The sequence below is a fragment of the Urtica dioica genome, chromosome 5 (assembly GCF_054948205.1).
Source record: "Urtica dioica subsp. dioica isolate 48M chromosome 5, U.dioica_male_clone48M_v1_H2, whole genome shotgun sequence".
In the NCBI taxonomy this organism is placed as follows: Eukaryota; Viridiplantae; Streptophyta; class Magnoliopsida; order Rosales; family Urticaceae; genus Urtica; species Urtica dioica.
Window position 1 is genome coordinate 40,553,188 of NC_142760.1, and position 24,005 is coordinate 40,577,192.

Genomic DNA, 24,005 nt, shown 5'->3' on the forward strand with positions numbered 1-24,005 from the left:
AAGCCAAAAACCCATAAAAACGCCATTTTAAACAATAAGTGAATCAGTAGCAAAAGAGTGATTTACAGAGTAAGAACTACGCAAGTGATTCGAAATCTAAACTGTTTCTCTCTCTCTCAAACTAGTGGGTAAAATTAACTAATAAGAACAAACCACTGTACCACAAAAACCTTCCCATAATTTAAGAAAAGAGAATGGCCTGTTGGAAAACCGTCAACTCTTCGACTCACGAGGCAGAGTTTTCGTGCAGGACAACATACTCTCGGCTGCGAATATCAGAAGAAAAAAAAAAGATAAATGAGCTTCAAAACAAAAAGACAAAGAAGTGAAGAACAACTGTGTTGCGATTGAAGTTATAATTTACCTGCTATTTCCAAATTTGATGGTATCTCGTTCACGAAGTTCGTAATAGCGTTGCGGTTCAATTGGTGCTTCCTGGATTTGACGAACAACAAAGGCTCATAAGAACCACACCCAATGAAAAGGGACATGAACAGGAAACAGTTCACACTTACATTGAGAAATGTTTTGTTTGTGCTTCCGAGATCCATAATGTATGGCCTGTTTAGATAATTGTGCAAACACCAGTTAAAATACACATATATAGATATAGTGGCATAAATTTTTCCACGAGGGACGTGATTGATAATAAAAAAAATTAAGATACAAATAATAAAAATAATTAAATTTTTAAGAGGGGTATGTATGTAAAATAGAAAAACAGTTTGGAGGGGCATATAAGTTAAAATCTTCTCATTTTCTTGGATTAAACTGCAAATATATAGGTAAAAATACCATGTATAAAAAAAACACTATGTAGTTACTCAAATGACATCGAGCCAAGTTTGCCTCACCTTACTTGCTTCCCTATCATGCCGTCTGGTTTCTCGAATTCTACTTTCCTGGCATCATAAGCAAAACAATATCTCAGAAATATATACATAAACACACACACATACATACATATATAAATATGTATATATATATATATATAAATATAAAGTTTGATGACTATTTTGCTCGGAGAAATAGTTTAGGGATCAAAATACTACTGTCCTAATAATTCAGGGACTATTTGCGCTAAAAGCACACACACACACACACACACACACACACTAAGCTTCATATTTTAATTATGAAAATATTACCTATACTGTATGACAGCGTGTTGCTTGCTACACGACGGATGGTCTGTCGGGATATCCGCCACCCTTCTTTCCCTCCCGAAAAGGTAACAGCTTTGACGGTGTATGTAGAGAGGCTCTGAAAGTTCATGTCCTCGTTAGGTTGGGTAATTTAATAAAATTATAAAAAAAAAAAAAACCACTAATCAAGAAAAAATAAAACATTAAGAAAGCAAAGGTGTCCCTCCATTGTGGATCACACTACAATTCTCATCAACCATCTCGGCATTCATATAACAAGAAATTAGCTCAGTGATCATGAAATCTCTATTAAAAAATACAGCTAAATTTTTTTTTTTTTTTTAATTATTGTTCCGGTGAACAACATGGCGATCCTATGGTAGATAAGGTTCTTAGTGTTAGAGTAAGAAACAATGAATACGTTTTGAGACTGATTTTCGAGCAAAGATTGTGTCTATCCTGCTAAAAAGAATGTATCGACTACATAATTCACTAAGATGGTGATACAATTCAATTGATCGTCGTAAAGGCAATGTCAGAGAAAGCAAAGGGGATAGGGATTTCTCGAAGAATAACCGTTGAGAGGTTCGCCGTTCTTGAAAACATAGAGCCGCCACCTTATATCTGGTTTGGCCGCCTCTGGGGGTTCATTGAACAATAACGTCACACCTGAAAAGAGCAAACAATCATATATTGGCGAGCCCTGTTTTCAACCCATTTTCAACAACCCGTGTAAACCATGAAATCACGAATCGCACCTCTGACTCTGTTAGTTTCAGCCGCAAGGTTTCCTGATAGCTCAAATGAGGGCTTTTCCTGAAAAAAAAAAAAAAAAAAAAAAAAACATTCACTCAATCAAGAAATAGTTTATGTACAGCTGCGATATCGCGAGCAGTGAAACTCGGATCCTAATTCAAGACAAGCCTAACTTTGTTAGATTCGACCCGAGTGTTGCAATAACATTGATGAGTCACATTCACTTCTAAGAAAAAAGAAAGCCATTACCTTTTTCGCTGCGAGAGCCTTCTCAGCGGCTTCCATTTTAGAGACTGGATCGTCTTCATCGTTCCTATCCAAGAAAATCAGTATATCTGAATATTAGAAAGAAGTGGATAAAGGATAAAAATATATAAAGATATGAACAATCCATGAAAAGCTAGTCATTCAATTCAATCCAATCCAACACGAATCAAAAGCCTCACATTTGCTCGGATTCTCTTGCCGTTGGAACCTGGAAAATCGAAGTCAAACAAAAGTCAAACATATTGTAATCTACAATGCCAATCTTCTCAACAAAGCAATTACAAATATAGATATGACATGTAGATATGGATATCACCAGAAACCTCATCGCGAGGTCTTGTCGGAGGCGAACGAGACTCTCGCTTGGTCCTCGGCCTCTGATCGCCGTCGTCTCTCCCAGATCTCCGCTCCGAACGCTCTCTTACGTTTCTTCTATCTCCGTTTCCGTCGCCGTCGCCGTCGTGCCTCGCCGGCTTTCTCTCCCTCTCGCCCTCTCTCTCCGCCTGAACTCTCCTCGACCTCTTCGTCCGAGGCGTTTCGGGAGAGACCGATCTCTCGTGCTTTTCGCGTCCGCGAACAACGCTGTCTCTCGCCGGAGAGTCGCCTCTGTGGGAGCTCCTACGCTTCGGCGGCGGCGATCTCTCCCGACGGGCAGGGCTCTTCCTCCGAGGAGAGCTCCGTCGCCGGACCGGGGACACCGAACGGTTGCTTCCTTCACGCGCCATCAGCGCTTCGAAGACGACGATGAAGAACTAACCGGAATATACTAACTGAAAACACCGACGGGAAAACCTAACTATTCATAAGTATACAACACAGAGAAAACCATTACCGACAATAGAGGTGAAGATTGGCTTACCTCGACTAAAGGTTTTATTTTTCAAGTGAATTTCAGAGAAAGAGCTATCGGAGAGTGATCAATGGAGGTTCTGAATGAGTGAGAGAGCGAGTGAGTCCGAGTTAACTCGGTTCCGATAGGGCATTGCTCTACTGTCACAGAGCAGGGCTTGAGAAACCCCTCCGGTCGGGTTTAAGATTAAACTATGGGCTTTATTTAGGCCCACTTTAAGTTATTGAAACGAAGCAATGTCCTCTAAACTAGAGGAAATTCCGTAACTATCTTAAATTTGGACAAATTCCCTAAAATACCTCATATTTAAGGGTCTAGTGGCTATCTAGCCATATGAAATGTTAGAAATTTTGAAATAGTCAACGTTTCGTTAATTTTTTGTAAATAGCTGCGTAAATCTATTTATGTTATCAAAATAACCAAAAATACAAAATAAATTTATAGTAAATATGGCTATTCACGAAATATTTACAAAAGTTTTTGGCTATTTACTAAAAATTTACAAAACATTGGCTAAAACACAAACGTTTATGTTTATGTGGCTTATATCGCTAAATTTTTGCATATTTAAAATCAAGCTACCATGGACGCGAGTGGCGGTGGAGACAGACAAATGCTATACAAAGTGAAGGTCAATTAATTTTCCCTTTTGACTTATACTTATCGTTGAGTGTAGATGTTTATTGAACGTTTTAGATTATGTTTGTGTTAATTTTGTCAAACGGTCAGCGAATCAGGTAGCGTGTTGAGCAAGATTTTGTCCCTGTAAGCCGATTTGGTGGAGTAATACAAAGCATTGGAGTTTCCTTTATAAAAAAAACGCTATTAAATTTGAAAAAAAAAATGACTATTTAGCTATTAAAAGACAAAATAAACTTGTCATTTGCTAAATAATTTGATATATTTTTGTTATTTTCTTAATGAAAGTCTAGAATGACAATATGACCTAATCTCTATATACAAACTTGAATCATAATTCTAAATTTTTTTATATTTAGCCCTCGCTCAAGCCAATTTTTGGCTTCGACCCTATATATAATGTTTCTTTATTGTACACGATGATCTCTAAAAAATAGGCAAATTTGTTTTTCCTATATCTTTGGTACTTGTTGTGCATTTATTTACGAGACAGAGGAGAATTTGAGATTGATTTGATCATCAATTCATCGCCAGAGGCTTTAGAAACATGTATTGACACTATGACAGGTCATGAGTTTGATGTTTTTCTCACAGCTACGAGCTATGGCCAAGCCATTTGCAGGTTTCTATGTTTTTATTTATGACATATGTATAACTTCTTGTGATGATCACAATCTGTTACGGAAAATAAAAGAAACCAATTAGGTTTTATTTACGTGTTTTGAAACTTATATAAGTTCCGAATGCATATTCAATGTTCAAAGCAAATAAGTAGAGAATGACTGATGTCGTTGTAAAACTGTTATGCTTTGTCATAATACATTTTTATCAATTCAAAAAAATGCTCAAAAATGAAAACATTACAGATATATGTAGTACATCAACACAGCGATTGAATCAAGTTTTGCTGTGAAATGAAATACAACTTGTTAAAGAAAATTCAAGTTGATATCTTCGCTGGCCAAAGTGAGCTGAATCTCGGAATCATTGGGAAGATGAAACTCCCAAAGCTCTTTGATATCCTCGTCGCAAACCACTTCAAATAACGTTCGAAAGTCCAAAACCGAAGCAGGCAAACTTTGTATTCTCGAGCAACCTTTCATGTTGAGCTTTTCGAGGCAAGACAAGTTGCCGATATCTTCTGGCAAGTCTTTGATGCTGAAACACTCCGATATGTCCACAAATTTCAGGCGAGCGAGTTTGCAAAACGAGGCCGGTAAGTCTGTCAAAGCGATGCAAGAACGGAGGCGCACGATCTCTAAACTTCTCATACTTCCGATTTCATCAGGCAATTTGGATAGCTTGTGACAGTGTGTAACGCTGAGCGTCTTCATTTTAGCCGAATCCTGAACTCCATCGGGCAAATTCGCCAAATCGCCACAGTAGTTTATATGCATCTCCTCAAGATTCGGGAACGATTTCGAGACGTTGAGAGAGCTGAAAGCTTTGCGGACTTTGCACATGAAAAATGTCAGCTTTTGTAAATTTTTTAGCTCGATTGAAGCGAAGGAAGGAATGGAAACGCGCTCGAGCCTCATGGTCTTCAGATTGGTCAAGTATTGAACAATCTGAAAGTTGTGGAGTTCCGAAAGGTAAAACCCGTAGTTTGTGACTATCAGAACCTTGAGCTTTTTAGCCCTCTCTAAGAACTCTGGTAGCTTCGGATCGTTCTTCATGAAATTCAAAACAAGGACTTGGGTTTCACTTACTTGCACATCTTGCAATTCAGATGAAAGCATTCTATCTGTAAGAGACAAATAGATAAATAGTCAATTCTCATAAATTTTTAGAGAGAGAGACAGAGAGAGAGAAAGAGAGAAACCAGTGGAGATAGAGAGCAAACGAGGATTGGCGTTTCCCATATTATTTCTTGGTATCTCTAAAACGAGCCTCTGAATGTTGCCTGAATTCTGAGTGATGTAGTGTTGAGCTAACTCTCTGAGCATGTCATGAACCGTAACAAAGTGTTCGCTGTAGTACTCATCATCTTCCTCGAAATCTCTCCTGTCCAACAACACGAAATTAGTTTCTGTCTCATAGTTATTCACATCATCTCCTACATTTATTACCTTGTGATCACAAGGGTTGCCATATTCATCTCGTTGAGTTCAAAAAGGTAATCACTTGCGGTTTCTTCATCGATTTTATACAATTCAGTCCAAATATCAATGAGTGTCGTAGCAGCGATTCGTTGGCCTTCAGGGAATGAGCCAACATCAATGAAACACTCCTTTAGAATGTCGTCCTTTTCGGCGAGAAAATCTATGCTGCTTTGCAGACACATAAGCAATTCTTGTTCGGTATTGAGAATCGATGAATCCTTTTTTGACCATTTGTTCAATTTCCTCTGCCAAATCACAGGAGCCTTTCCTTTTAGAGCTTTCCCTATAAGCTCCAGGGCAAGGGGACATCTTTTGCACCTCTTTACTACCTAAAATTAGTATTCAATGAGAAACTTAAACACTATATTCAGTTTTCGAATACCTATTACCTAACCATTTGGACACTTAAATGTATGTTTTTTTTGTTCTTGAGGTAAATTTCTCTTTTCTAACAAAAATTCATAAGTTATTTCAACTATTGTTTTACATAGTTTATTCGAGCTTTTCGGATAATTTTTCCACTAGGTATATAGCCAACTTTAAACATTTGTTTTTGCAAAATAGCCAACGTTTCGTAAATCTTAGGTAAATAGTCATTGCATTTTATTTACGCTTATTTATAAGCGTATGTTCACAAAAATATCCATAAATACCAAAAAAAAATTGAACTTATTTATGGGTATTTTTGTAAATGTAAACTTGTAAATAAAATGCAGTGACTATTTACCTAAGTTTACGAAACGTTGGCTATTTTTCTAAACCCAAACGTTTAAGTTTGCTATTTTGCTAATTTTTTGTTTTTATTTCCTATGTGTACCTGCATAACAAGAGCGTTGGAAACGTTGTTGGTTGTATCGCCGAGGCTTGCGTGGTGTCTGAGAAGAGCCACTGCATCGTCGTTGCTCAACGCCTCTAATTTGTAGACCGGTCCGTCTTGTTGAATCTCAAATCGGGAAGCAATCAACATCTTGTATCCTGGAATGTTGAAGCAAAGGCGGGCGATCAAGGACTCGGAGTTGGGCCAAACACCATCGAGGACCAGCAACACGGGGCCCACGCCACTCAACAACCGCTCCAAGAAGTTGTAAGCAGCTTCGTCGTCTCTAAAATTTGGCACGTCGTTATGACCGTAGTGCTTATTGATTTCTACCACGATATCCTCACGGAGGTTCGGGGTGGTTCTTGATAGTGTGAGGTACACAATATTGCCCTTGAAACTTTCTTCAAAAAAATACAAAACAAAATATAAGGTACGCATAAAAGTTACGGGCGAAACAGTTAATTAACCCGTTAAATCTTTAACCATTTTAAACTAAAAATCGTTAACAGTTGAATCGTTCAAAACGGATAAAGATATTATAATTTAAAAAAAAAATGATAGCTGACTAATGCATATTATAACCTATTATTACTTGCCCGGTTAAAATTTTAAAAGTGAAAGTTTGTGCTACTTTATACGTAAGGGCTAAGGTTTATTAGGTATGCTTGTTTTGTGTATATATATGCTTAAATTTATTAAGGGTATAACAGTCTTAACTCGTTAATCAATAAATTCATAAAAGTTTGCTTTATGGCGAATTTTGGTAAAGTAAAGTTGAAAACATAATATTCATAAAAAAAAATCCTAAAAAAATTAGCTGTTTTATTAATTTAAACAAAAAAAAGTGGTTAAACTTAATCAACTCATCAATTTTTAATCGGATAAATACCTTTGAAGTCTTGATTGTAGCATAGCTTGCGGAGGAGAGTGGTCTTCCCACAGCCGGGGGGAGCGACCGCGAGGACCACATGAACGTCTTTGGCGAGAACGAGAGCGGCGAGCTGGCGGAGCGGCGTGTCGAGGCCCACCACGAAACGCGGAGGAGCGAGGGGGCCACATCCCGCGGTGGCGATGGGTGGTGGGGTCACGGCGGCGAGTTTGGTGGCCAGAAGGTCATGGGTGGCCTGAGACTGGCGGAGATTCAACATTCCGACGATGATGCCCTGAGCGTTGATGACCTCCAAGAGGCCGTCCAAGGCCGCGTCGAGGTCCGCCAGCTTCCTGGTAATACGATCATCATCGTGGTATATGAATATTAAACGGTTATTAAGTTATATAGCCACACGGTTATAGTGAATTGAGATATAGCCTACCTTTAATTAATTTCTTGTAAATAGCCAACTGGACTTATTAACAAATTAGTAAAAGACTTATTTAACACAGCTAAACATGTAAAAAAAATATGTAGTTAATAGGTTGCCACGTATGCAAATTGGCTATTTATAAAGTATTTACCAAAAGTTGGCTAATTTACAATTCTTATAGTTTAGGTGGATTACGTAATCAATTTTTTGTCTTTTTCAAACAAGGCAGAAAAGAAGGAAGCAAATAAAACAACAATGAAGTAAATGACAAGATAATAAAACCACCAAATATATAAGTCGTAATACCCGGTGTTTTCGGGGAATTTCCAGAAGCGGCTCTTCTTGCCGTCCACTGAAAGCTCAGTCAGCAGCGCCGCCCCCTCCGACAGGACTTCGAGGATGTTGGCGTTGTTTGTTGACAGGTCAAGCTCAACGTTCAGCCTCGTCACTTCCTTGATCAGTGGCTCCAAATCCTCCATCTTCTTTCTCATCTTCGTCAATTCCCCTTTGAAAGCCCACCCTTGCTTCACCACCTCTTTCACCACCTTGAATAGTGCCCCAAAAACAGTTTCCATTAGAGAAATGTATATGTGATTAACTGATTACTAATCCAAGATTTATTCTTAGGTCTTTATATGAACAAGCACATGTACGTTGAACAAGTCCATTGCCATTGCAACGAATTAAGTCAATCGAACTGGTCATTAATGAGTGCATGTCTAGTTCTTAATTTTTTAGGAACCGCTATGCACGCTGACTTTTTGGATTATTTCCTTTCTCAAGTGCCACCACTCATTTACGAGCCATTAAAGAATTATAATTGTGTGCGTCGCAAGAGGATTCAGGCATGCAACATAAGGACAATATCTCAAACGACATTACCAATATAACAAATAACAATGTTCAAGTGGTTATGTAGTTTAAGTTGGTGGATGATTTATATCATTTCTTGGATTTATGTTTGGAAAAGGAATCAGTCATGCGCAGCAACAACAACAAAAAAAAAAAAAAAAAATCAATGTCACGGCTGTTATCAAGATAACAATGCTCAGGTGGTTTAATATATATATATATATATATATATATATATATGTTGTTCAAATTGGTGGATGGTTTACATTGTATTGGGTTCCATGTTTGTAAAAAAAAGTCATCGATAATAATTATTATCAGGTCTACTACATATATAATCATATTTACAGTTACACATTGTTATATAATCAATATTCCGTAAATTTTAAGTAAATAACACATCTATGTATTTACACGCATAAATTGGCGTAAATACCCCATCATTTTATTTCAATTAATGGACACATTAAGAATATCACATTATGTGACTATTTATCTTAAATTTACAAAACGTTGATTATATAGAAATTTCAAACATTTTAAATGGCAAATTACCTAATTTTTTTTTTATTATTACTATGTGCCTCCCAAAGCGAAATCAGTCCTGCAAAATCATAGCAATTAATATAAAATAATATAATAATGTTCCTGTGGTTTAATATATAGTTTAAATTGGTGGATGGTGTACATTATTTGTTGAATTTGATGTTTGTAAACAAGTCAATCATAATTCTTATTATTTGCCTCCCAAGTGGATCTGCAATAAGATAGCAATGTCAATGTGACATCAAAGATACAGGGATACAAATATAACAATGTTCAAGTGGTTTGAAATATATAGTTTAAACTGGTGGTTGATTTTCATTATTTGTTAAAAGTCATTGAATAATATGTTTGAAATAATGCAAAATAAAGAGAATTTTTTTATTTATTTATTGGTGATTTATGGTAAATATTTGAGAGGGTCCACTCGTAACGATATTATACTCGTTGGTTATGGGAGCCTTGCTTATTTATTTGTTACGGTATTATACTCGTTGGTTATGAGAGCCTTGCTTATTTATTTGTTAAGTTCAAAATTAAGTTGAATGAAAAATTGATAAGCGTTAGATTTCAAAATATTAATTTTTTTTCAAATTATACAGATCTAAGAGTGTTTAGTTACAAATATGTAATTAATATTGACAAAATTGACATTATTAGTTAGGGCAAACTAGCAACGTAACCTTTTTGAAACGTGGTATTTAAGATATAGCCCACGTTTGGTAAATTTTGTAATCTAGCTATTTACTAAAATTTACGACTATGAAATATCGAATATACCCTTGTGTGGTTTAAATGAGTGAAAATAAAACAGTAGCCAACATTTGAGTCCTACTAATAAGAAAGTCAACAACATCATCAGGCTTAGTACACGTTTGGATTCAAATTTGAAGGAAAATCATTAATGAATATAATATAAGAAACAAATTAAATATTGATTAAAATAAGTAACTTGTGAATCGTCAATAAATTTTTGTTAATTTTTATTTATGCTTGTGAGAGTTTAGAAAATCGTGCTTTTGGTCATGTCTTCATAGTTGACCTAGGTTAGTAGAAAATATAGGCAATTGATGTAATCGTTTAAACTCTATAGTCGTATTGCGTGTAGTTGTTTTAATAGGATTAGAGACCGAGAGGATAACAATCCGCCAACTACATAGGTTTGCTAGAACACTCAAGAGAGGCTAGTAAATATTCTTGATGGAGTGAGATTAGCATCCATATGAGTAGATTTTGTTGTTCAAATCCGAAACCCCCGACCTAGTTAGTTCCGATGAAATCGTGACCCTTGTTTTTCCTTTATTGAAAACTTGTGATTATTTCTGCTTTTGTTTTATTTAATTTTTTCCTTGTTTCAAAAACCATCTCCTTTTTACTTTGGAATCAATTCGCAATAAGTTAAAATAAATTGTTGAATTTCTAGTCCTCAGGGGATCGATACTCGTACTTCACGCACACTATATTACTTGGGCGACATGTGCGCTTGCGTGTGATTTTATCACAACAAGTACGAGTCGATCCCACGAGGACTAAGCTTAACCGAGAACTAAATCAACTAGCCACGAATTGAACTCAAGAATCACGAGATTATTAACTAAAAGTGCAAAAATAAATAAAACACAAAATAAAAGCAAATGAACGGATATGATGAAGTCAAGGGAAACAGCTTCACAAAACTCGTCTATTGTCAAAATTCCTAAAATTGCGCACGATTTTCAGTTATCTCTCTTCACTAATCACGCTCACGTAATATCATCGTTAAATCTTTCTCGAACATCTAACAACCTATTACATCCTTAACACCAACATTATCTATCAATCCCCTGTAAATCATTTAAAAACATTCTAAACACACAAAAATCACTTGAAAAATCGCGAGATTTAAACCCGAAAACAAGAGTTTAACGTGTATAAAATGCGCCTATCAATTCTCTTATTCAAAGATATTGAAACTTGATAATTCAATATCTCCTTATAGAACCCTCTTGAGATAAAACTGATGTCGTTATAGAACTGTTGGGCCATATCATCATATATTTTTATGAAATCAAAAAATGCTCAGAAATAAAAATGATAATGATAACATTACAGATATGTGTAGTGCATCAACACACAGATTAAATCAAGTTTTGCTGTGAAATGAAATACAACTTGTTAAAGAAAATTCAAGTTGATATCTTCGCTGGCCAAAGTGAGCTGAATCTCGGAATCATTGGGAAGATGAAACTCCCAAAGCTCTTTGATATCCTCGTCGCAAACCACTTCAAGTAACGTTTGAAAGTCCAAAACTGAAGCAGGCAAGCTTTGTATTCTTGAGCAACCTTTCATGTTGAGCTTTTCGAGGCAAGACAAGTTGCCGATATCTTCCGGCAAGTCTTTGATGCTGAAACACTCTGATATGTCCACAAACCTCACGCGAGCGAGGTCGCAAAACGAGGCCGGTAAGTCTGTCAAAGCGATGCAAGAACGGAGGCGCACGATCTCTAAACCGCTCATTCTTCCGATTTCATCGGGCAATTTGGATAGCTTGTGACAGTGTGTTACGCTGAGCGTCTTCATTTTAGCCGAATCCTGAACTCCATCGGGCAAATTCACCAAATCGCCGCAGTAGTTAATATGCATCTCCTCGAGATTCGGGAACGATTTCGAGATGTTGAGAGAGCTGAAAGCTTTGCGGACGTTGCACATAAAAAATGTCAGCTTTTGTAAATTGTTGAGCTCGATTGAAGCGAAGGAAGGAATGCCAACACGCTCGAGCCTCATGGTCTTCAGATTGGTCAAGTATTGAACAATCTGAAAGTTGTGGAGTTCCGAAAGGTCAAACCCGTAGTTTGTGACTATCAGAACCTTGAGCTTGTTAGCCATCTCTAAGAACTCTGGTAGCTTCGGATCGCTCTTCATGAAATTCAGAACAAGGACCTGAGTTTCACTTACTTGCACATCTTGCAATTCAGATGAAAGCATTCTATCTGTAAGAGACAAATAGGTAAATAGTCAATTCTCATAAAATTTTAGAGAGAGAGAGAGAGAGAGAGAGAGAGAGAAACCAGTGGAGATTGAGAGCAAACGAGGATTGGCGTTTCCCATATTATTTCTTGGTATCTCTAAAACGAGCCTCTGAATGTTGCCCGAATTCTGAGTGATGTAGTGTTGAGCTAACTCTCTGAGCATGTCCTGAACCGTAACAAAGTGTTCGCTGTAGTACTCATCATCTTCCTTAACATCTCTCCTGTCCAACAACACGAAATTAGTTTCTGTCTCATAGTTATTCACATCATCCCCTAGATTTATTACCTTGTGATCACAAGGGTTGCCATATTCATCTCGTTGAGTTCTACAAGGTAAAAACTTGCGGTTTCTTCATCGATTTTATACAATTCAGTCCAAATATCAATGAGTGTCGTAGCAGCGATTCGTTGGCCTTCGGGGAACGAGCCAACATCAATGAAACACTCCTTTAGAATGTTGTCCTTTTCGGCGAGGAAATCTATGCTGCTTTGCAGACACATAAGCAATTCTTGTTCGGTATTTAGAATCGATGAATCCTTTTTTGACCATTCGTTCAATTTCCTCCGCCAAATCACAGGAGCTTTCCCTTTTAGAGCTTTCCCTATAAGCTCCAGGGCAAGGGGACATCTTTTGCACCTCTTTACTACCTAAAATTAGTATTCTGTGAGAAACTCGAGTTTCCAAGATCATAATGGAAACTTAAACACTATATTCAGTTTTCGAATATCTAACCATTTGAACACTAAATGTATGTTTTTTTTTGTTCTTGAGGTAAATTTCTCTTTTCTAACATAACTTCATAATTTATTTCAACTATTGTTTTACATAGTTTATTTGAGCTTTTTGGATAATTTTTCCATTAGGTATAGAGCCAACTTTAAACGTTTGCTTTTGCAAAATAGCCAACATTTCGTAAATCTTAGGTAAATAGTCACTGCATTTTATTTACGCTTATTTACAAGCGTATATTCACAAAAATATCCATAAATACCCAAAAAAAAATTGAACTTATTTATGGATACTTTTGTAAATAAAATGCAGTGACTATTTACCTAAGTTTACGAAACGTTGGCAATTTTTCTAAACTCAAACGTTTAAGTTTGCTATTTTGCTAATTTTTTTTATTTTATTTCCTACGTGTACCTGCATAACATGAGCGTTGGAAACGCTGTTGGTTGTATCGCCGAGGCTTGCGTGGTGTCTGAGAAGAGCCACTGCATCGTCATTGCTCAACGCCTCTAATTTGTAGACCGGTCCGTCTTGTTGAATCTCAAATCGGGAAGCGATCAAGATCTTGTATCGTGGAATGTTGAAGCAAAGGCGGGCAATTAAGGACTCGGAGTTGGGCCAAACACCATCGAGGACCAGCAACACGGGACCCACACTACTCAGCAACCGCTCCAAGAAGTTGTAAGCAGCTTCGTCGTCTCTAAAATTTGGCACGTCGTTATGACCGTAGTGCTTACTGATTTCTGCCACGATATCCTCACGGAGGTTCGGGGTGGTTCTTGATAGTGTGAGGTACACGATATTGCCCTTGAAACTTTCTTCAAAAAATACAAAACAAAATATAAGGTACGCATAAAAGTTACGGGTGAAACAGAACCGTTAAATCGTTCAAAACGGTTAAAGATATTATAAATTTATAACTAAGAAAAAAAAATGATAGCTGACTAATGTATATTATAACCTATTATTACTTGCCCGGTTAAAATTTTAAAAGTGAAAGTTTGTGCTACTCTATACGTAAGGGCTAAGGTTTATTAGATATGCTTGTTTTGTGTATATATATATATGCTTATATTAAGGGTATAACAGTCTTTTCACAACTCATATATTAATAAATTCATTAAAGTTTGCTTTATGGCAAATTTTGGTAAAGTAAAGTTGAAAAGACAATATACATAAAAAAAAATTCCTAAAAAATTAGCTGTTTTATTAATTTAAACAAAAAACAAGTGATTAAACTTAATCAACTCATTAATTTTTAATCGGATAAATACCTTTGAAGTCTTGATTGTAGCAGAGCTTGCGGAGGAGAGTGGTCTTCCCACAGCCGGGGGGAGCGACCACGAGGACCACATGAATGTCTTTGGCAAGAACGAGAGCGGCGAGCTGGCGGAGCGGCGTGTCGAGGCCCACCATGAAGCGCGGAGGAGCGAGGGGGCCGCAGCGCACGGTGGCGATGGGCGGTGGGGCCACGTCGAGTTTGGACATCAAAAGGTCGTGGGTGGCCCGAGACTGGCGGAGAGTCAACATTCCGACGATGATGCCCTGAGCGTTGATGACCTCCAAGAGACCGTCCAAGGCGGCGTCGAGGTCTGCCAGCTTCCTGATAATACGATCATCGTTGTATAGTATATGAACTAAACGGAAACAGAGATGGATGAGAGAACGTTTGTGAGAAACGTAATATTTTCTTGGAAAATAGACTTAACTAGTAACAGTTTTGATATTTTGGACAAAAATAGTAGTAATTATGTTTTTGGACACTTGCGCTAGTAACTGTAGACTTATATATATACAATTGTTGTTAATTGTAGACTTGTAAATCTACAGTTTATGACAACTGTATACTTTGATGTCTACAGTTACCAGTAAAAGTGTCAAAAACATATTGCTACTATTTTAGTCCAAATTATCAAAATTGTTATTAATTGAGACTATTTCCCTATTTTCTCGTTAACTCAACCTTAACAGAAATGATAGTATTACTAATGCAAATAAGGCATCAAATGGATACAATTGCCCCATTTTATTTTTTTTTTAGCGGTAGGCATAGTCCATTTCAAGTTTGTTTCCAAATCGATGCTTTTTTTTAGTGTAAAATTTTACAAAATGTATGACATTTTTAAGAAGAAAAATATGAAAGAACTATAGAAGCCTACAAGAACGAAGCCACTTTTGGCCCACGATGGGGAAAATGTCCACCTGAATTTTTGAAAATTGCGATTTTTACCCTAAAATTCTAGTATTTTTACCCAAATTTTTATGACTTTTTTCAATTTTGCCCCCCATGAATTTTGTTTTTCAAATTTACCCCCAATTTCTGGATCCAGCCACCGGAAGCCTACCATCTTAAAAGTTGAGGCAATTAATGCCATTTTTTTAAGGCAGAAAAGAGGTAAACAAATAAAACGACAATGAAGTAAATGACAAGATAATAGCACCAATTCCAAATACATATATATATATATATATATATATATATATATATATATATATATGTGTGTGTGTGTGTGTGTGTGTCGTAATACCTGGTGTTTCCGGGGAATTTCCAGAAGCGGCTCTTCTTGCCGTCCACTGAAAGCTCCGTCAGCAGCGCCGCCCCCTCCGACAAGACTCCGAGGATGTTGGCGTTGTTTCTTGACAGGTCAAGCTCAACGTTCAGCCTCGTCACTTCCTTGATCAGTGGCTCTAAATCCTCCATCTTCTTTCTCATCTTCATCAATTCCTCTTTGAAAGCCCACCCTTGCTTCACCACCTCTTTCACCACCTCGAACAGTGTCCCAAAAACAGTTTCCATTAGAAAAACAGGTTCCATCTGAATAACTGATTGCTAATTCAAGATTTATTCTTAGGTCTTTTATATAAACAAGCACATGTGTTGAACAAGTAAATTGCCATTGCAACGAATCAAGTCTCCATCAAAGTCATGATAGTGATGTTCATTCATGTTTTAGAATTTTCTAGGAAATTAACCACCAGCATGTCGATGCTGACTTTTGGAATAATTCCTTTCTCAAGTTGCCACTAATTTAATGTCATTTCTTTGTGTATGCTATAAGATTGTTTTTTTTTTTTTCTCCTTTTCTTTTCCTTACAAAATTAGAGCTAAGCTGAAAGAAAATTGCTGCTCAAATGTGTTGAAAAACATCGCAAATTTGTAAGGGGAAATAAATGTGTTGTGAAAGGACTAAAAATACAAAAAGTTTATTTGTTTGTAGAGGGCTAAAATATTGATGCAGCGGGGTGGGCTGAGAAGGAGGAGCAAACCTAAAATAAAAGGGGGTAAAACTTGTAGATATGTTGATTTATTTGATCTAATTCATGTAACATGTAACACATAGTTCACTACTTATTATTATAAAAGAATTTCCCATCCAAACTTCATGCCTAGTTCTAGTACTAACAAAATATTAGATTTTAACCGCACAAATGAACCATACAAATCAATCAAACACTTGAGGGATGGTCAAAACAGTAACAGTAAGCATGATATGAGTCTCAACATTCATTTGACCGAGCAAAATATCATATTTTCTCTCTCGCACAATTTTCAAACATCTAGTTGGTACCTACAAATATGAGAAGAAAAATTCTAACTATATATATTATATCCCACGTTTATATTATACAAACTATATATATATATATATATATATATATATATATATATAACAACCCACGTATTAGTAAAAAAAAAAACCACCAACTTCTTAGTTTCCGAATTCTTCTCTAGATTTTTACATTTTCTTCCCACGTACAATACAATTCCCTCCTTTTTCATGTTCCCTCTTCTTTTTCTAATGCTAGAAAAAAATATAAAGGTATAAAATATAACTCTTTGTGCTTAGTTTGGAATTACAGAAGAATATCACCAAATTACTATTCTCTCTCCCCTTTGACAACTCTGATGAAGAGGACGACGTCACCACCACACACCTCCCTAATGCCCGCCCTACCCACTATAGTGTCTTAGGCCTCGGGCAAGCCATGGTATTTTTATACTTGTATTGTTTGTTGCTATGAAACATGACTACGAAATGGAAAGCTGATAGTAACTTGGGGAATGATTTTGACAATTACTGTTATATTACACTTGTTTTGTTGCTGTGAAACATTGACGGGTAATCGCCAAGGAAGTCGATAAGAAGAGGTTATATATGAAAAAACATCGTGTTTTCTTACTCCATTTATTTTTTTATGTGATAGCGAAGGCAAGAAATTGGACACGTCGTCAAAAGGGAAGGTGATGTATGAGCGCAACGATAGAGAATTAGAAAAGTTGGGAAGCATTTTACTGCAAAAGAAGGAACGGAGAAGGAAAACAAATAAGAGCAAAGAGTGGTTGCATATATGTGTAATTGTAATTGATGTTTGATTTTATTCGATTTGAGATGCACAAGTAATATTACTACCCATTCGCTTCTCTTTGGTACATATTTTAAACCACAGTGTTCTCTGCATATATATTTATCGAATACCATTTTCTTTGAAGAAATCGGAATACCATTATTGTGTTTAAGTTTTATTTGGTGTATGTATGAAACCAATGTGTTGGATGGATGCATATATATAAAACCATTGTGTATTCTAGAGTTGTGTAAACTCTCTGTATTTGTTGTATGTCTTCCCGTGAAATGTAAATTTCATAGTAGTACATCAATAACTTTATGTCAAATGAATATTATAAATATAAAATTTAAAATAAAAAATATTTTGATAAAAATTAAAATAAATATATTTGTAAATTCATATATTAAAAATATATTTGGAAGCACTTTTTTTGTGGCGGTTTTTTCATTTAATAGCGGTTTAATAATAAGTGTCATCTAAATTTTGACCGCCACTAATCAATATACGAGTTTTGGTAGCACTCACATAGATAGCACTTTTTAAGTGCCATCTTATATGTTTAGTGGCATTAAAAAGTTGCCACCAAACATCATTTTTTCTAGTAGTGTTCACTCGTGATACCATATTATAACTTCTAAGACCTATTGATTAAATGAATACTAGTAATTAGACATCTAAAACTCTTCGATTTAAACAAATGAAGAATTTAAGGAGAAAAGAGAGAACTCTCAAAATATTTTTTTTTCATTCCATCATAATCTATCCAACACACAAAACAAGTACAAAATTTATAGTACATCTTGAGAACTTTCACAACCCAAATAAACTGAAAAAATTAATACATAAATTTAAAGCTACTCAACAAACATTGACAAACACTACTACAAATATGGGCATCAGGTGCAACAAAAGTCGCACCTGATGCCCACAAAGTCGCACCCGATAGTACTATCGGGTGCGACTTTAGGTGCGACTCAGTCGCACCTAATAATCCGCAGCTAATACTATTGGGTGCGACGTGTCGCACCCAATAGTATATACTATTAGGTGCGTCACTATTGGGTGCGACTTAGTCGTACCTGATGCTCTTTATCTTTAAAAAAAAATTAATATGCTGATTATATATTAACTAATTGATAAACTAATCACATTATTGCATTATTGCAATTATTAATCTTAATTTTAATTTCATTAACTAATTACAATTCCTAATTGATAAATTACAATATATCAAAACTAATTAAAACAAAAACAAATTTAAACTAAACACTAACCTAAATATATTAGTATATCACAAACTAAATTAATTACAATTTCACAAACTAAACTAAACTAAACATATTACTATTTCACAATTTCACAAACTAATCACAAATTCTAAACTAAACACTAACCTGCAGACACTCGGGACGAGGCGAGCGCACGGCGGAGAGTGAGCAGGGGCTGAGCGCACGGCGAGGTTCGGAGGGGCTCGGGACGACGACGGAGAAATACCGGTGGATAGCACAACTCACGGCCAAGCACAACTCACGGCCAACATCACAAAATTCAAACCAACCTCGTCCAAAAATCCAAAACAAACACAAACCCAACCTCAAATCAAACCAATAATCATGAAAATAACCTCAAAATCTCCATACCACGTTCAAAATAAAAAACCCCCAATTTCAAACATTCATAAACCATCAAGTCACAAGAATCGAACGCTCGACAAAAATAAACAAGTCAAAAGAATTCCCGACAGCCTGACCCACTAGCGCTTAAGCCATCATAACTCGAGCTACAAAACTTGAAATCGATTGATTCTAGCGGCAAATGAAAGTAGACTCATGTAGCTTTCTAACGAGATATTACAAGCATATATACGACATGAATAGCTATCTCAAAAACAGCCCGTAATTCACTGTTACAATTCTGGAAATCCCGTTTTACTGCTGCGAAACACAAACTTTGGAAATTCATAACTCATTCAATACTCAATGGATTTACATGTTCTTGGTCATTTTAGAAAGCTCATACAGTCTACTATCCATGAAAAATATCCACAAAAATTATCTCAGACCATATCAGACTGTCTACGTCCGTTTACAGAGGCTGTTCAAACAGTTTATCAAATCAAACGAAAATTCGAGAAATCATCACAACTCATCATAATCCAAGCTACAACCCTAGATTCCCAAATCAACACATCAAAACGAAAATTCGAGTTCAATCACACATCAAAACAGCTCGGAGAAGGAAAGCCCTAAATCAACATAAACCCTAGATTCCCAAATCTCCAGAATCTCGAATCAATGGAGGAAATCGCTTACCAATCCTCGTGGAAGGCTGCGATGGAAATCCTCGTAGCTCGCGACGGAGCTGGCGGCAATGGAGGCAGCGGACCGGCAGCTCGACGGCGCTGGACTCGACTGCGACGGATTCTCTTCCGCCACTTCCTCTTCTTCCTCACTCTCTCTCAGCTCTCTATACCTTTCTCTCCTGGCGATCTCTTCTCGGCCGGTGACCTGGGTGGTTCGCGGCGGCTATTTCCCTCGGCGGAGCGCGCGCGGTAAGTAGGTCTCGGTGGCTTGCTGTCAGAAAGAGTTGTTTAGTTGGACAAATGAAAAAAATGAGGGGGAGAAGCTGAGCGCCTAATTTTTTTTAGACTTTCAGGTGCGACTAGTCGCACCTGAAAATTTTTAAAACTATTGGGTGCGACTAGTCGCACCCAATACCACTTAAAATCAGCGAAATTTTTTCTTTTCTCGAGCCCGTTGGGTGCGACAAGTCGCACCTGATGCCCAATTAGGTGCGACAAGTCGCACCTAATACCCTTCCGCACCAGAAAGCCTTATTTGTATTAGTGAGACGAAGTCAGCAGTTAACACCAATTGTTGACATTGATGTTAATAGTTGATGGTAATTGTTGACATCTATATGTCAACAACTGATACGTGTTGACATATAAATGTCAACAATTGGTGTCAATTGTTGACTTTGATGTCAACAGTTGATACAAGTTGTTAACATTTTTTTTTATTTCGAGACGTTCAATCCGGTTATTTGTTTACCATTCTAACCATCTTAATATAGTTCTACAACAATAACTCACCAATAATCACACTAAACCGAAAATCAATCAACAATATTCTCTTCAATCAATTACCCAGAACTAAACCCTCAAAACTAAACCGAGATTCAACAATCAATTACCCAAAACTAATCCTTCAAAACTAAACCGAGATTCAACAATTCAATCAATAATCCACAATTCAATCAACAATCAACTATCCAAAACTAAACCGAGATCTAACAATATAGAGAAAATGAAAAAACCCCCAAAACTAACCTCATTTTTTTTGTTGCTCTTTTACAGGATGTTTTGGACGAGGACTTGGGATTTTCTTCGTCTTCGGCATCAGACATCCCAAGTGTCGGCACCCTACGTCGCGGCTTCTTCACGGACGTCCACTATAACAAATACTGTCTTTCGGTGCGGATGAATTTGGGTGCGACTTTTCGCACCTAAAAGTCGCACCCAAAACTACTTTCGGGTGCGATTTTTCGCACCCAAAAGTCACTGAAGTCGCACAAAAAAATTTCGCTGATTTTTTAAATTTGGGTGCGAAAAATCGCACCCAAAAGTCTAGACATACCTTTGGGTGCGACAAAGTCGCACCCAAAAGTTCACCATACCTTTGGGTGCGAAAAAGTCGCACCCAAAAGTCCAACTTCTTTTGAGCGGTCTTTTTTTCAATTTTTTCATTTTTGAGCGGTCTTTTTTTCATTTTTCCTCATTCCCTCCTCTTCTTTCCTTCTCTTTTTCTTCTCATTCTCCATAGCCGCGCGCCTCACCTGCAAGAACAAAGAGGAAAAAAAATATTTCAACAACAACAAACTTGTTAGAACCGGGAGCGAACACGACTTAGGTCTAATGGTAAGCGATTTCTTGGAGAACGGAAGCGCCGAGGCTGAATCGTGGTGTAGCAGCGACAGCGAGTCTGGTATCTCCGATCTCGCTCACCTCGCCGAGAAAATTCCGGTTAGTCATTCAATCTCTCTTTCTTTCGATTTCACCCTAATTTTGGAGTCTGGTTTGTCTGGTTTGTCTGTTTCCTCTTCAATCTCCATGTCTTTGTTTCCTCTTCAACTACACTGAGAAGTTTCTCTACGGGATCTTCGAGGCCGTGAGCGACGGACAGTTTAAAATCGAGCCGAGAGCTTGGACTGGGAATGAGCGTGAAATTACCTTGTATCCTGCACAAGTATAATGTGATTTTTTCCTCACTGTTTTTGTTGTTATCTTTTTAACTAATAATTTTTCTAAATGTCTGAGATTTTTTATTTTTAAATCAAGGTGAAGATTGGAATCAAGGAGAAAATAATTAAAGACAACTACTACGAGGAAATACAGGCGGTGATGAAGCCCGGGCTCTGCAACGCCAGCTGCGCGACGAGGAGCAGCGACGGAGGCCGGAACCATCCCGGTACGAGTCACCATTTTTTATTTATTTTTGGTTACTTTTTTAGGTGCGACTTTCACTAGGACAAAAGACGTTATCCGGTGCGACGAATGTCGCACCTAATGCCTCAAATGTCGCACCTAATGGTTTATTAGGTGCGACAATAGGTGCGACACTGTCGCACCTGATAACCCGTCGCAGAAGGTATTGGGTGCGACATGTCGCACCTAATAGGTACCCCATTAGGTGCGACATTTTCAGGTGCGACTAATCGCACCTAATGCCCAAGTTATTTTCCTGCCAAATTTTGTAGAATTGGCGGGTAATGGCATATCGGGTGCGACATGTCGCACCTGAAATTTTTCGCGCCATGGTATTCGGTGCGACAATGTCGCACCCAATACGTTTGTTTAATTAAAAAAAAATACAAAATTAAAAAAAGTAAATTAACAAAATAATATTAATTAAACAAAATTCTAAATGAATTAGAAATAATATTCTAAAAATAGAATTCTTAATTAAAAATACAAATTCTTTACAAAAAACGAAAAAAATGAATTCCTATTTTTTTTTCTTATAAAACTTATCGATAGTAGAATTTCCTCTGCCGAATAAGTTGCTAGAACTTCGAGAACCGCTTCCTCGTCCTCGTCCACCGCTGCCTGACGCGCTGCCGCTCGTTCCGCCGCTTCCGTAAGGACGATCTCGCAAGTAATCCATAGAACCTGGCGTGGAACCTGGCGTGGAACCTGGCGTCTGCTGATCCGTCCCACCTGGTTACGATGCAGGCGGAGGTTGAGGAGTCGTGGGAGGCTGGTTGTGCTGCTGGCTGAGGAAGGCGATCTGTTGCCGCATCAGTTGCAGCTCGGCTTGTTGGGCATCCATCTGAGCTCTCATCTCGGCAACCAATGGATCGGTCTGAGATGACGAACTTGACGAGCCTCCATCTAGCGTTTGGGCAACACCCAACGATGACCTTGGGATCGAAGGCCCTAAACCGACTTCCCAGTCTCTGCGCACTCCCAAAACATCGCGCATCGCGTACATCTCCGCATCTTCTTGGGAGATCACGATGTTTTGCTCCTCCGCTTGCCGCAAAATATCTATCGTCTGGGCGGTGACTTGATCCTTCAAAATAAAACCACAAAAAACTTATAAGATAAGAAGAAATAAAGTAATTAAATATAGTAAATAAAAAAAATTAACTTACGTATTGCGTCTTCGCGAAGTCCGTCGTCCACGATCCCTTAGCGTCCTGGTGTTTTTCTAACCATATCGCTAAAGCCGAGCCTATACTCCCATCTTCTCTTCGCTGTAATTTTTCAACATTAAAATATGAATCACATATATATTATATATTAATTTTAAGAGACTTACGTTCCTCGAGCGATGACCAAAAAAACTAAGCGAGCCTTGCCTCGCCTTCGTCTTCTTCATCTTCGAATTTTCCCGGTTGCGAAGAGATTTCGCCTGCAAGACATAAATACGTGAAGTTTAATTTTAAGAAATTCGAATAATCATCAGAAGTTCAACTCATACCTTATGCTCTGGCGAGTTGAACACCTCTATTGCTTTCAACCAGGCTTCCTGGTTGTAGCCATCGGGAGTTTCACTTTTAGCGAGATCCTTACTCCCGCAAAATGTCTTGAAGAAGAGCTGCGACAACCTCGACTTCTGGCCACGACGCATCCTCTTCGCATCGCGAATGATAGCCATATCAATCTCGTTGCGAATAGGATCTGCAGGCACAAGCTCGCCACTCTCGGGATGTGCATAAACGAAGTTATACTCGTTATGAATCGAGTTCATAAGAGCCGCCACACTCTGCGCAGGCACATGATTCCAGTCTGGGAGGTCGACTGGAATGGTACTCTTGATCAGGTTTCCTAATCGGTTTTGGAACGTCCCGATCAACGGATTTTGCTCCCTGACGTCTTGGTAGAACGCCTGCGCATTCTGATCGTAGCGAACTGTGTTCGCTCCAGGGGTCCCAACACGAGCTCTCGCAGAAACGACGCCAGTCGTTGGTCCCCGCTTCTTCCTCGGCATCTGCGGGGGGTCATGCTCTCCTCCTGATGGGTCCTGACCTGAAGTAGACATCCTGCAAAATGAATTGTAGTTAGTATTTTTAATTACTATGTAATTACTATTCGACGACTACGGTTATTACATGGTGTTAGTCATTCATCGTTGT

General features: G+C 37.7%; 2 protein-coding genes and 1 pseudogene across 4 annotated transcripts; all 3 read right to left on the reverse strand.

The window, feature by feature from the left end:
• DDL (SMAD/FHA domain-containing protein) lies at positions 1 to 3,167 on the reverse strand. Of its 2 annotated transcripts, XM_089615936.1 has the most exons (11): positions 3,028 to 3,167; positions 2,492 to 2,938; positions 2,348 to 2,376; positions 2,151 to 2,214; positions 1,904 to 1,961; positions 1,722 to 1,814; positions 1,149 to 1,263; positions 855 to 902; positions 516 to 561; positions 365 to 435; positions 1 to 266 (listed from the first exon to the last, which is right to left on the reverse strand). In XM_089615936.1, exons 2-11 carry the CDS (start codon positions 2,891 to 2,893, stop codon positions 227 to 229), a joined length of 966 nt encoding a protein of 321 aa, XP_089472062.1. In that variant the 5' UTR covers positions 2,894 to 2,938; positions 3,028 to 3,167; the 3' UTR covers positions 1 to 226. The 2 variants fall into 2 exon arrangements, with proteins under 2 accessions (XP_089472062.1, XP_089472064.1); XM_089615938.1 differs by lacking the exon at positions 3,028 to 3,167 and having other exon boundaries at positions 2,485 to 2,619.
• Positions 3,168 to 4,517: 1,350 nt separating this feature from the next.
• On the reverse strand, positions 4,518 to 8,458 carry LOC149398505 (putative disease resistance protein At5g66900; annotated as a pseudogene). Its single transcript, XR_016296986.1, has 6 exons — positions 8,190 to 8,458; positions 7,469 to 7,800; positions 6,577 to 6,980; positions 5,727 to 6,088; positions 5,480 to 5,661; positions 4,518 to 5,401 (listed from the first exon to the last, which is right to left on the reverse strand). The product of XR_016296986.1 is annotated as a putative disease resistance protein At5g66900 (transcript).
• A 2,856-nt stretch (positions 8,459 to 11,314) lies between these two features.
• LOC149398506 (putative disease resistance protein At5g66900) lies at positions 11,315 to 15,952 on the reverse strand. The gene is made up of 6 exons (XM_089615178.1): positions 15,545 to 15,952; positions 14,291 to 14,619; positions 13,431 to 13,834; positions 12,573 to 12,934; positions 12,326 to 12,507; positions 11,315 to 12,247 (listed from the first exon to the last, which is right to left on the reverse strand). The coding sequence occupies exons 1-6, from the start codon at positions 15,829 to 15,831 to the stop codon at positions 11,433 to 11,435; spliced, it is 2,379 nt and encodes a 792-aa protein (XP_089471304.1). The 5' UTR covers positions 15,832 to 15,952; the 3' UTR covers positions 11,315 to 11,432.
• Positions 15,953 to 24,005: the final 8,053 nt, after the last annotated feature.

Excerpts from the sequence above, each read along its gene's own strand:
- DDL (XM_089615936.1), bottom strand. The coding sequence starts at position 2,893 with ATGGCGCGTGAAGGAAGCAACCGTTCGGTGTCCCCGGTCCGGCGACGG. Across the intron at positions 903-1,148 it reads CACGCTGTCATACAGTATAG|GAAAGTAGAATTCGAGAAAC; the intron begins GTAATATTTTCA and ends TTATGATGCCAG. Across the intron at positions 562-854 it reads ATGATAGGGAAGCAAGTAAG|GCCATACATTATGGATCTCG; the intron begins GTGAGGCAAACT and ends TTATCTAAACAG.
- LOC149398506 (XM_089615178.1), bottom strand. The coding sequence starts at position 15,831 with ATGGAACCTGTTTTTCTAATGGAAACTGTTTTTGGGACACTGTTCGAG. Across the intron at positions 14,620-15,544 it reads AAATTCCCCGGAAACACCAG|GAAGCTGGCAGACCTCGACG; the intron begins GTATTACGACAC and ends TCGTATTATCAG. Across the intron at positions 13,835-14,290 it reads CTACAATCAAGACTTCAAAG|AAAGTTTCAAGGGCAATATC; the intron begins GTATTTATCCGA and ends TATTTTTTGAAG.